General features: G+C 39.5%; 1 protein-coding gene across 2 annotated transcripts in view; it reads left to right on the plus strand.

Moving 5' to 3' along the window:
- The window catches only part of MICU1 (mitochondrial calcium uptake 1), a 215,202-nt gene that overhangs the window by 170,138 nt on the left and 32,721 nt on the right, over window positions 1-12,343 (plus strand). For both annotated transcript variants that reach the window (XM_059900042.1, XM_059900043.1), the window contains one exon: window positions 2,859-2,996. In XM_059900042.1, coding sequence (XP_059756025.1) covers window positions 2,859-2,996 — 138 coding nt within the window. The remainder of the gene's footprint in view (window positions 1-2,858; window positions 2,997-12,343) is intronic.

The following is a 12,343-nucleotide window of genomic DNA, read 5'->3' on the forward strand; positions in this document are numbered from 1 at the left end:
TGAATCCATCTTGTAGGATACAGCTTAACTCATCTAGTTCAAATGTATGGGATTTCTCCACAGCTGTGAAATCTTCCAGTTAAGGGTAAAATGAGCACCCTAAATTGTTGAAGCCTAGGACCATAGCTTTGCTTCGCTTGCTTTAAAGAAGCCCAACTTTGGCCGGGGAATCACATTTCACTGAAAATCTGATTTAAACACTGCAGATAGTACTCCCATTTGCAAAAATTTTATCAGTCCTCCATTTTGTTTCAGTATGGTAAATTGAATCATAAATCAAACTTAAATCCTGAAAACTTCTGGTACTGTCACAAATTAATCAGCTCTGTAGAAGTGATGGTATGACAAACATGAAGTACTGAGTGGTTGAGTTAAAAGTGAGGCTTTCACTTAATATTGATGAAGTTGATTTCTTTGGAAGTAGTTTTGCTTCTCACTCAAATATGATTAAATCCCATTGCTTTATAAGTTCATCCAGAACAACATAATGCTATCCTATAGGATGAATATGTACTACTGCTTAAAAGGAGGAAATAGTATGATATTGAGATACAGTCTTTGGATCCAGATAGAGCCTCGTTTGACTCCGAGCTCTAACTTCATGTTCACTCAGTTTTCTCATCTGTAAAATGGAGCTCATAATATCTACTCCACAGGGTTGTTACAGCGATTAAATGAAAGAATATATGGGTGAAGTACCTGGCTCGTAGTACATTTTCAGTAAATGATTGCTGTTGATAAAATGTAATTTTTTGTCTTGCTCACTGACATAGTCTGACCGGTGAGGAGACAAATTAAGGTGTATATCAACTTACCAAACTAACCGAGGAAATAAAAACAGAGAGGGGAATTCCCTGCTGGTCCAGTGGTTAGGACTCTGCGCTTCCACTAAAGGGGGCATTGGTTCAATCCCTGGTTGGGGAGTTAAGATTCTGCATGCCGTATGGTGCAGCCAAAAAAAAAAAAAAAAAAATTGAGAGAGAATTTCATTCTTAACTACATACTTCCTTATTTTGTGTCTTATGTGTAAATCTTATCCTGTTACTAGATGGTGAAGTTCCTAAGGACAGAAACTGAATCTTCTACTTTCCGGTACTCCGCAATGACTAACACACTGCTAAACAACTAGTAGACATTCAGGAAATGTTTGTTGACATGACCTTACTTGGCCATGTCTTATGTCTATATATAACCCTCTTAGGAGAAGAGGATTATGCCCTGCCACATAGGAATCTGAAAGTTTCCTGGTAACTGATATTTTCCAATAAAACCATGGGGAAATTTTACCATCTTGAAATCGTTTTGCTTTCTAATTGGTTTCTGGGCCCATCTTTAGCCATTTTATTATTTATGCATTTATAAGTATCACTAACACTGCAGCTGGCATTGAGATAACTTTCTTCTCTCCATTTTTATTTTTTTTAATTTATTTTATTTATTTATTTTTGGCTGTGTTGGGTCTTTGTTGCTGCGCATGGGCTTTCTCTAGTTGCGGTGAGCTGGGGCTACCTTCGTTGCAGTGCGTGGGCTTCTCATTGCGGTGGCTTCTCTTGTTGCAGAGCACAGGCTCTAGGCACCTGGGCTTCAGGAGTTGTGGCTCGCGGGCTCTGGAGTGCAGGCTCAGTAGTTGTGGCGCACAGACTTAGTTGCTCCGCGGCATGTGGGATTTTCCCCGACCAGGGCTCGAACCTGTGTCCCCTGCATTGGCAGGCGGATTCTTAACCACTGTGCCACCAGGGAAGCCCCTTCTCTCCATTTTTAAATGAAAATCTTAGTTTTCTGATATCACTTAGATTAGCTAGAGGTCCTTTATACTTAACCTTTCCATCTGCATGTTTAAATACACTTCATGATTTTTTAGTAGCTTTATGATACGTATGCATGTCTAATTGAGGCATCCTACGCTCTATACATTTTTTTCAAGCTCTTGTTGTTCTAGCATTTGATTACCATTTTGGGGGAAACCTGAAAACACTACTCTTCTTTGAAATGCTTAGAGGTCTGAATGTATAACAATATTACGTACAGATCAAGGAACTGATAAGACTTTTACATATGTATAATTGATCAAATTTGTAATAATTAGCTTTTAAGTTTTCTCTGAGTAGCAGGGACATGGATGATCCAGAGAGCACTTATTACTAATACTATTACTCATGAATTTGAATGGAGTTTTAACATGGTTTTTATTCCCACAAGGAAGCTCCTGATCTAGAAGGTATATAAGATGTTATAGCAGCTCTTTTTATCCGTGAGGAAATTGAGGCTTAGAGTAGTTGGGTAACTTAGTGGCAGAACTGGAATAAGAACACAAATCTTTTGGGCTTCCCTGGTGGCACAGTGGTTAAGAATCTGCCTGCCAATGCAGGGGACAAGGGTTCAAGCCTTGGTCCGGGAAGATCCCACATGCCGCACAGCAACTAAGCCCATGCGCCACAGCTACTGAGCCTGTGCCCTAGAGCCTGCAAGCCACAACTACTGAGCCCACGTGCCACAACTACTGAAGCCCGTGCGGCTAGAGCCCATGCTCTGCAACAAGAGAAGCCACCACAATGAGAAGCCTGTGTACCTCAACGGAAGAGTAGTCCCTGCTCGCTGCAACTAGAGAAAGCCCACGCACATCAATGAAGACCCAACACAGCCAAAAATAAATAAATAAAATAGATACATTAAAAAAAAAAACAACACAAATCTTTTGTTTCTGACTGACTTTTTTAAATCTTGGTGAGAATTATAGTTCAAAATATGGTCCCAGCCATCAGCTATTCTCTGCCATCCAACACAGTTGATCATTCTGCATTCCATGTCAGAGTACTTTCCATTTGACCCCATGAACACTCTTTCTGTTCCCTTCCCAGTTTGAACGCCATGACCCTGTGGATGGGAGAATCACCGAGAGGCAGTTTGGTGGCATGCTGCTGGCCTACAGTGGGGTGCAGTCCAAGAAGTTGACTGCCATGCAGAAGCAGCTCAAGAAGCACTTCAAAGAGGGAAAGGTAGGTATCTTTGCCTAGAGGAAGAAAAGGAACCATGGGAGCATATTGTTATTGCAAAGGCACTAACATAATGAGAGTGAAATAATGACTAATTATGACTGATTTATCTCTGGTACCTGAAAAAAAAAAAAGAGCAGTGAGTGAGGAAGAGGGGAGAGCCCCAAATGACCCCAGGTTTTTTGTTCAGACCACGGGTGGCACCATGAACTGAGATTGCGAATTTAAAGAGACAGGCTGGTTTACAGGGGGAGATAAAGAGTTCACTTGTAGATATCTTGAGTTTAAGATGCCTGTGGACTATCCAAGCAGAGATGTTTAGCAGCCAATTGGATATTCAAATCTACTTGAGAGGACTGAGATAGATTTGGGAATCATCAACACACTATTGGAGTTAAAACCACAAGAATGGATGAAGTTGCCCAAGGAGGATATTAAACAGAAAAGAACTATGAGCCAAGGGCAAGATCAAGTAGAACACAAACATTTAAAGAGCTCCAGAATGAAATCTTGAGGAAATGGTTAGAGAAATACCTAGAGGAAGTAGTGAAATCAAAGCCAAGGAAGAAGAGTGTTCATGAACTAAGGGGTCTACAGTGTCATATGGGACCAAAACGGTCCAGTAAAATGAGATGATAAATACCCATTGTTTTTGGTAAAATGATGACCTTTCGGAGAGCTGTTTTATTACAGTGGTCCAATTGGAAGGTATATTAGAACAAGAAGTAAGAAAGTAGAAAAGAAGGAAAGAGGAAGGAAGAACGGAGAGGAAGCTCCAGAAAGAAGGAATAGCATATGTTTAAAACTCTGAGGCAGTGTATTACTCTGCTTAGGCTGCTATAACAAAATACTACAGACTGGGTGGCTTAAACAACAGGAATTTCTTTTCTCACAGTTCTGGAGGCTAGAAGTCCATGATCAATGTGCCAGCAAACTGGGTTTCTAATGAGGGCTCTCTTCCTGTCCTATAGACAGCCATCTTCTTGCTATGTCCTCACATGATCTTAGTGTTTGTGCAGAGAGAGAGAGCATGCTCTCTAATGTGTCTTCTTATAAGGACACTAATCCTATAGGATCAGGGCCCCAGCCTTGTGACCTCATTTATCCTTAATTATTTTCTTAGAGACCCCATCTCCTAATATAGCCACAGTGGGGGTTAAAGCTTCAGTGTGTGAGTTTGGGGGGTGGGGGAGACACAAACATTCAGTCCATAACCAGGAGGAAAGATCAATCTGGCATGTGTGAGGAACTAAAAGGGGACTGTTGTGGTTGGAGCATACTAACAAAGAGGATAATGGTCTGAGGTGAGGTCTGAGAGGGAGATGGGGGCAAGAACATGCAGGACCTTGTAGGTGTGGAACAAGTTGGGGTTCTATTCATAGTGCAAAGAGAAGCTGTTAAAGGGTTTTGATCAGTGAAATGGCATGGTTGTGTGTATGTTTAAGGAGATGACTCTGGTTGCTTTATGAAGAGTAGTTTGGAAAGGAGCAAACGTAGAAGCAAAAAGATTGAGAATAAGATTATTAGAGATTTCAGGAGATGATTGGGCCTCTTTTGAGCAGCACTGAGATTACAGACCATGGATTTGTGATGACACTTGTCAACACTGCTCTGTGACACCCTCCAGAGCTGTACCTCGTACAGGAAGAGGCAGATGGTAGAACTGAGTCCGCATCTGGGGTTTTCCAGGGGGTGGGATGAACAAACTGAACCAGAAACTAGTAAAGAGGCCAGATCTCTTAAAGATCACACACACACACACACACACGGAGAGAGCAGTGCAAGGGCTAGAACCCAGATCTCATTCTCAAGTCAGTACCCTTTCCACCTGACAACAGTTAACCATTTGGCCGTGACTGGGAAACTGACCTGGCACTAAACATGTTCCATGAGGGATTGCCAAGGTAGTGTGGTGTGGTAGACATGGAGCTAGAAGATGAGTTCAAGTCCTACCTCAGAGATTTCTGTGGACGTTAGACAAATCACTTAACATTCCTGGCCTCGTGAATTGAAGAGCCTTGTCCTAGATGCAGACTCTAAGCTTTAAAGACTCAGTAACTGAAAATAAGAAATAAGATTGCTAGTGCTTGTCTCAGTTTTCTTCGTTATTAGTCTTCGTGCAGGAAATCTTGCATGAATAGCATCGCCCCAAGTTGGTGGAAAACAATTCTTATCAGCTAGACTTTTTCCTCCTTGTCTTGGATGTTGAAAAGCTGAACGGACCTCTGAACAGGCTGTGGACTGCAACTGAGAACAGGCTGGATTCTGAGAAAAAGTGTCAGCTTCTCAGTTCAGTCCAGCCCAAGGTGTTCCCTTGGCTGTGGAGGAAGACTCATTAACAGAAAGTGACAGAGGACAATGCTTTTCTTCCAGAGAGAACTCCTACACTACCTAAAACCCAGCTCATATCTGTTGGAAATTGTAATTCAGAAAATTAATTGCAAATACAGGTGGATTTTATAGGGAACACTCCTTTCTTTTGACCAGACTTATTTTTAAAGTTTAGTCCAGGCATTGATTTGACCTTAAAATAATTATATATCATGATAGGCTAATTCATGTTTTGTTGTGAATTTATATTTAAAAGCAATAAATTGGTTGTTGGAGACATCTCCCTTAAAGGAATAAAGTATTTTAGCTTTGGCAGGAGTTAATTTAGGACCTGAAGACCTTGCAAAAGAGCCCTGAAATGAAAGGACAGATTTTGTCAGATGATGAAAATCTGGGGTGCTAAATTATTTCTGGCCCAGAATTTCTAGCCTGCCTTAGCAGAGAGATTGAGATTGATTGTACTCTCATGTTGATTAGTTTGTGAACACAGCAATTAACTAAAATGAGAGTTAATGAAGGGCCTTTGCTCCTAAGGTTACCAGCCCATCTCTCTGGGACCATTTCCCATTATAGGGGGATCACTGTCTGCTTCCTAATTGCTTCTTTTGTTCCACTTTGGATTTGTTAACATGAAAATGTGTTTTCATTTGGCACATGTTAATCATTTTCTCTGTGGGGTTCTGTACAAAATATGAAACCAGACCTAAAAGATTGAAGGTCCTAGTGGTGGTATTAAATAAATATTTGTGTATTACTTTATGACCATGAGTGCTTCACAGCCATTTTTCTTTTTTGTGTTTCTAACAGCTTTGTTAGATCTCATTTTGCCTTTGAAAATACAGAGACAGAGAGAAAGAGAAATTAATGATCCGCCCAGAGTCTGGACTAATAAAATCCAAGGCTTCCTATTACAGATCTTGTCCCTTCTCTAGCAAAATTCTATTTCTCCTAACCATACTCTTCCTCTAAAGCAGTGCTTTAGACCTGGTCTCCCAGTAGGCTCGCTTGGGGAATTTTTCACAAATGTGGTGTTGGAACCCTCTTCAAAGTAACTGAATCAGAAGCTCAGTGGGTGGGTCCAGGCATCAATAGTTCTTAAAAGTCTCCCCAGGTGATTCTAATGTGCAGTTAGGCTTGCGAGCCACTGCTCTGGAAAGGCCTGCTCCATCAGCGTCTCTAGTTTTGTTCCTGAGTAATAGCTGGAAGAATTGGGGAACCTGCCATGCCTGGAAAAATTACTCTATTCATGCTCTGAGTAACTGCCATGTTTCTTATTTAACAAAGACAGATTTTTCTTCTCTTTCTTTCTTTTTTTGCTTTATGGGAAACATGTTTTGTTTTTGCCTTGTTTTAAAGTTTAGTCCCTATCCTCTATCAGATTGTCCCCATTCCCCTCAATATCTCTTTTTTCTGTGACTTTTTCTTCTAGGTCAAATCTGACTCAACTTTATCTTTTTTTTTACTTTCCATCCTCCAAATTACCTTCTTCTCCTCATTAAAAGAAAGACAGAATTTTCTGAGACTTCGTAAGTGTAATTCACAGTGGCGGTTCTCTATGATTAAGAGTGCAGAAACTGCAACTTTAATAATTTAGCAAATCCACTCAAGGATGAATTGAAAATTACAGTTCAGTGGCAGACATTGCTATGTTCAAGACACAAAGCCAGGTGCTGTGAGAAAGATAAAAGATAAAACCATCACCTATCTGTAATAGTTTAGTAAAAAATAGATGTATGCAAAGAACTATATAATTTCATATTCAGTATTTATTGAGCACCCACCATGTGCCAGGCACTCTTCTAAATATTGGGAATACAGGAATGAGCAAAACCAAGTCTCTGCCATCAAGTGGAGGGAGACAGATAATAAATAATTATGGTACAAGACAACTCACTCAACTTTGAGCCTCTTGAGAGCACTGTCTTACTCATCTTTGCCATCCTCTATACGATGTTTCATAGGCAAATGTTCGTCAAATGCATTGATGAATGTATATTAAGTACCCTAATAAAGATAATGAGATCTTTTGGGAGCACCAATGAGAAAGATTAGAACCAGCTGAAGAGACTGAGTAAGAATTCTTGTACCTTGGAGGAGGTACAATTTGAGCTTTGCCTGAAAGGCAGAGTAGGATTTTGACAAACAGAGGTTATAAAGGTATTTGCTTTTGCTATGTGTTTCCTCTTACAGCTCTATCCTCAACAGTCTTTGTGTATAGCATTGCTTATTAATCTTGCTACTAGCCGTTAAGTAGGGTTAGTACTTATCAAACAATTTTAATAAAACTATTAGATTATTAACTTTTCATGTTTTCTGTGGATAATATTCATGTGGGCTCCCCTGTTCACATATTCTCACAGATATTTGAGAGTTGAACCACATTGTGGCCTTCAGAGGATATCAGATTCTAGAAACATTGCTAGCAGAGCCCTTGAAAAACTCTAACTCCAATTATTGGGTGCCCACCAAAGCCACTATGTATAGCACCCAAGGTGTGACCGTTAAACTAAAAAAAGATTAGAACTCTACTGATTTGCTTTGTTTTACTGATTAGCTTTGAAACCTTTACTTCCCCCAAAGGAGTACTAAACTGTGAATTACTATTAAGAGATTTAATTTTATGGATTTTTCCCCTATTTTATTTTTGGTTTTCCACACACACAATTAGTTTCATATACCTCAACCTTTTCCCTATTTCCTATCCCTCAAGGCCCTACACATACCAGAGAAGAGAGTGTATTTCAGAGCATAACAGAGTAAATTCACTGCCGCTGGCTCTGTAGTAATGAGCCTGCCAGCTAACTAAGGACTTTGCCCTACTATTTACTGAGTACTTTTTATGTACTAGGCATTTTACTTATCTTCTCCCTAATTATCACATCCTGCTTGGTGGATAGAATCCCCATTTTTGAGATGAAAAATACTTTTTCTGAGCCTTAGTTATTTGTCTGAGATCACACAGTGTCTTAAGAGGTGGCACTAGGATTCAAAGCCAGGACTGTCTCATTCCAGAGTCCATAATCTTCCTACTAATGAACCTGTTTATTGTCACTGTTTATTCTCCATGATTTGAATAAGCAGAAAGGTTTAGAGGAAACAAGAAAAACAGTGTTGCTATACTCTAGCCTATAGGTTCTTAGTGAGATAGCTAGAAAGGTGAATTATGGAATCAGATTGTAGAGGACTTTGTATACTAGGCTATGAAGTTTGCGGTCTTTCCAGTTGATAGTGGGTGTCACTGATATTTTGTCAGCAGGAGGAATGAACATATGAAGAAAGTGATGTTTCAGGGCTATTAGAGTCTTATAGAAATGCAAGTAATGGAAATGGTGTAATTTCCCCCTGCTGCCAGACACCAACCAGTTGAAGAAATGTCTGGGCTTTGCAATGGGGAAATGCTTTATTGGAGCAAGACAAGCACAGAAGCATCTCTGAAAAGGTACCCAAGAAATTGGTGACAGTGACCACATGTAGGGAGGGAGACTGGATGACAGAGGGAAAGGAAGAATTACTTGGTACTGTGTAACATTTTGTACCATATACATATATTACCTGGTGTAAAAATAATTTAAATGTTTTTAAAAACTAAGCAGAAAATGGAGCAGATGAGAGATTAGATTGGTGAGAAACATAGCATATAAGGAAGAAGGAAGGAGACATTTTTTTAATGGACCACAGAGGGAGTTCAGGCAATTAGATTGATTCTTGGCAGATGGATTTGCTATGACCAATTAAAAGACAAGGCAAGGAAACAACATTACAATGTGTTTGTACTACCTATGGCCTGTCAGCACTAGATATCTGGCTTTAGAGCTGACTCCAGAGGAAGCCAAATTTTCCTTCCCCCTCTTCTCATTCTACTATAACTGCTTTTTATTTTTTAACAGTTTTATTGAGGTATAATCTGTATATCATAAAGTATATATAAATTATTTTAAGTGTACAATTCACCAATTTACCCATCAATGATTTTTAGTAAATTTACAGAGTTAGGTAATCATCACTGCAATGTAGTTTTAGAAGATTTCCATCACCCCAAAAAGATCCCTCATGCTAGCTTGCAGTCAGTCCCCATTTCCGCCGTAGCCTTACACGACCATAAATCTTCCTCTGTCTCTATAGATTTGCCTTTTCTGGAAATTTCATATAAATGCATTCACATAATAATGTAGTCATTTGCACTAGCTTGTTATGTTAATCACTTTGATGTTTGGGTTCCATAAAGTTCAGCGAAAAAAAACCTTCTTGACCGTATTTCCACATGTGATTCTCTACTTAAACATAACAAAAACGTTCTGTTTTAAAACAAATTGTGATGGGCGATGAAAAGTGGATACTGTACAATAATGTGGAATGGAAGAGATCATGGGGTAAGCGAAATGAACCACCACCAACTACACCAAAGGCCAGTCTTCATCCAAAGAAGGTGATGTGTATATATGGTGGGATTGGAAGGGAGCCCTCTATTATGAGCTCCTTCCAGAAAAGCAAACGATTAATTACAACAAGTGCTGCTCCCAATTAGAACAACTGAAAGCAGCACTTGACGAAAAGCATCCAGAATTAGTCAACAGAAAACACATGATCTTCCATCAGGATAATGCAAGACCGCATGTTCCTTTGATGACCAGGCAAAAACTGTTACAGTTTGGCTGGGAAGTTCCAATTCATCTGCCCTGTTCACCAGACATTGCACCTTCGGATTTCCACTTATTTAGATCTTAATAGAAAAAATTTCAATTCCCTGGAAGACTATAAAAGGCACCTGGAACAGTTCTTTGCTCAAAAAGATAAAAAGTTTTGGGAAGGGACTTCCCTGGTGGTGCAGTGGTTAAGAATCCTCCTGCCAATGCAGGGGACACGGGTTTGATCCCTGGTCTGGGAAGATCCCACATGACGCAGAGCAACTAAGCCTGTGCTCCACAACTACTGAGCCTGCGCTCTAGAGCCCACGAGCCACAACTACTGAAGCCCATGCGCTCTTGAGCCAGTGTGCTGCAACTACTGAAGCCCACGCACCTAGAGCCCATGCTCCGCAACAAGAGAAGCCACCTCAATGAGAAGCCCACACACCACAACGAAGAGTAGCCCCACTCGCCGCAACTAGAGAAAACCCGCACGCAGCAATGAAGACTGAATGCAGCCAAAAAAAAAAAAAAAAGTTTTGGGCAGATGGAATTATGAAGTTGCACATCTTTTGATGGAGAGGAAGAGAAGATGGTATTAGTGTATCCATCCACAAGCAGGTGATATTGTAAAACCTGTGCTTCTGATCCAGTGGAATTCTTCCCTCTTATAATGTTGTTTCTAGCCTAGTGCTTACATTAGATAGCATACTATGGCATTTGTACAAGGAATGAACCCTACCTCTGAGAATGACTTTAAGAGAATGACCTCAAGTTGGGGCAGAATTATTTAATATAGGCCTTTTTCACTGCCAAAAGTTATGGAGCTTGGTATATAGTAGGTGCTCCATAAATGTTTGAATGAATGCTTAAATACAGATGGACAACCGTTTGTAATTGCCAAAAACTGGAAATAGCCCAAATAGAATAGATAGTCACACGATGGAATACTTAGAGCAATAAAAATGAATGAACTACAGATATACACAAAAACATCGAAAAATCTTAAAGAGAGAATCCATATATAATAGAATACATATTGCATGGTTCCATTTATAAAATTAAACAGACATACTTAAACTCCTTAAGCATATGTCTAAGGATGCATAAATAGATAGTAAAGCTATTTTTTATGAAAAGCAAGGAAATGAATATCCTAAAAGTCGCAATAGTTATCACTGGGAGGAGAAGAGGCTCATGACTGGGAAAGGTCATGTTGGGGAAGAGAGGGAGATTTCTGGGATGCTGATAATTGTCTGTTTCTTGACCTGAATCGAGATTTTATGGGTGTTCATTTTACAACAGTTTGTTTTATGCGCCTTTCTATATGGTCATCATATTCCATAATTTAAAAAATTTTAAGTTCTATGATTCTAAGGAGAAAAACTAAAAAGATCAAGTGACATAATCATACACATAGTATTTTAGCTTTTAGTTTGATAAAATGAGAAAGATACCATTGGCCAGTTTGGAGAGTACCAGAAAAGTTCTATAGATTGTCTATATTAAGCTTTCCTTTTTACTGAGTTACCGATGTGGATTCCTGGGCTCTGTAGTTTGGGGAAATGGAGATTGGAAGAGGATCAGTACTGAGTAGAAGCCCATCAACATCTGCAGTCCATAAAAGGACCTGATGCTTCATTAGAAGGCGTTAACCTGAGTGTCTCCCCAGTGTTACTCACTTCTTAGAGATTGTATTCATTTCCATCACAGCATGATGTGTGAGAAATGGGAAACAGGCAATAGGACAAATCTTCCTCCCTCTAATCCCTGTTTATCCAGCTACTCTCTTGAGCCATCATAGAAAGTAGCATCAAAGATCAACAAATCTTTGACCAGCTTTTGGAAAGAATTTCCTCATTCACAGACTTTCATCAGATTAAAGTTACATGGCAAATTGCTTCATTAGTAGCTTTTAAATTGAGATAATGAACAATTTTCCCAGTTGCTTGGGTTCTGCTAAATGCTGAAACCGTTCCCATGTATATTACTGACTTTGGTGGTTCTTCAATTAGCTTAAGCCTCAAAAAGCTTGACTGGCCTATGAGTAGATTATTAAAATGAAAGTCCTGATGGGTCTTACTTGTTATGATGTATAACAGATCAAGTGGCTACAGCTCATTTAGGAAGTGTTACAACAGATATTGTGACTAATTGGAGGGTATAGTTAGAAATATTTTCTTTAAAGATATCCAGCCATAACTTTAAACAGCTTCATGTCAAATTTTACATATGAGGGGAAAGCAGTTAGCCAATGTGCGTTTCTCAGGGTAAAATACCAGAGTTTTGTTCCCCTGTTGTGTACAAATTTGACATTCCTTGACTAATTTGTTGAGTCTCTATTCTAGACATAGCATAAATTTCTGATTTATAGGCATGAATAACTGCCTTCTT

Source organism: Balaenoptera ricei, chromosome 16 (genome assembly GCF_028023285.1).
Source record: "Balaenoptera ricei isolate mBalRic1 chromosome 16, mBalRic1.hap2, whole genome shotgun sequence".
Classification (NCBI taxonomy): domain Eukaryota; kingdom Metazoa; phylum Chordata; class Mammalia; order Artiodactyla; family Balaenopteridae; genus Balaenoptera; species Balaenoptera ricei.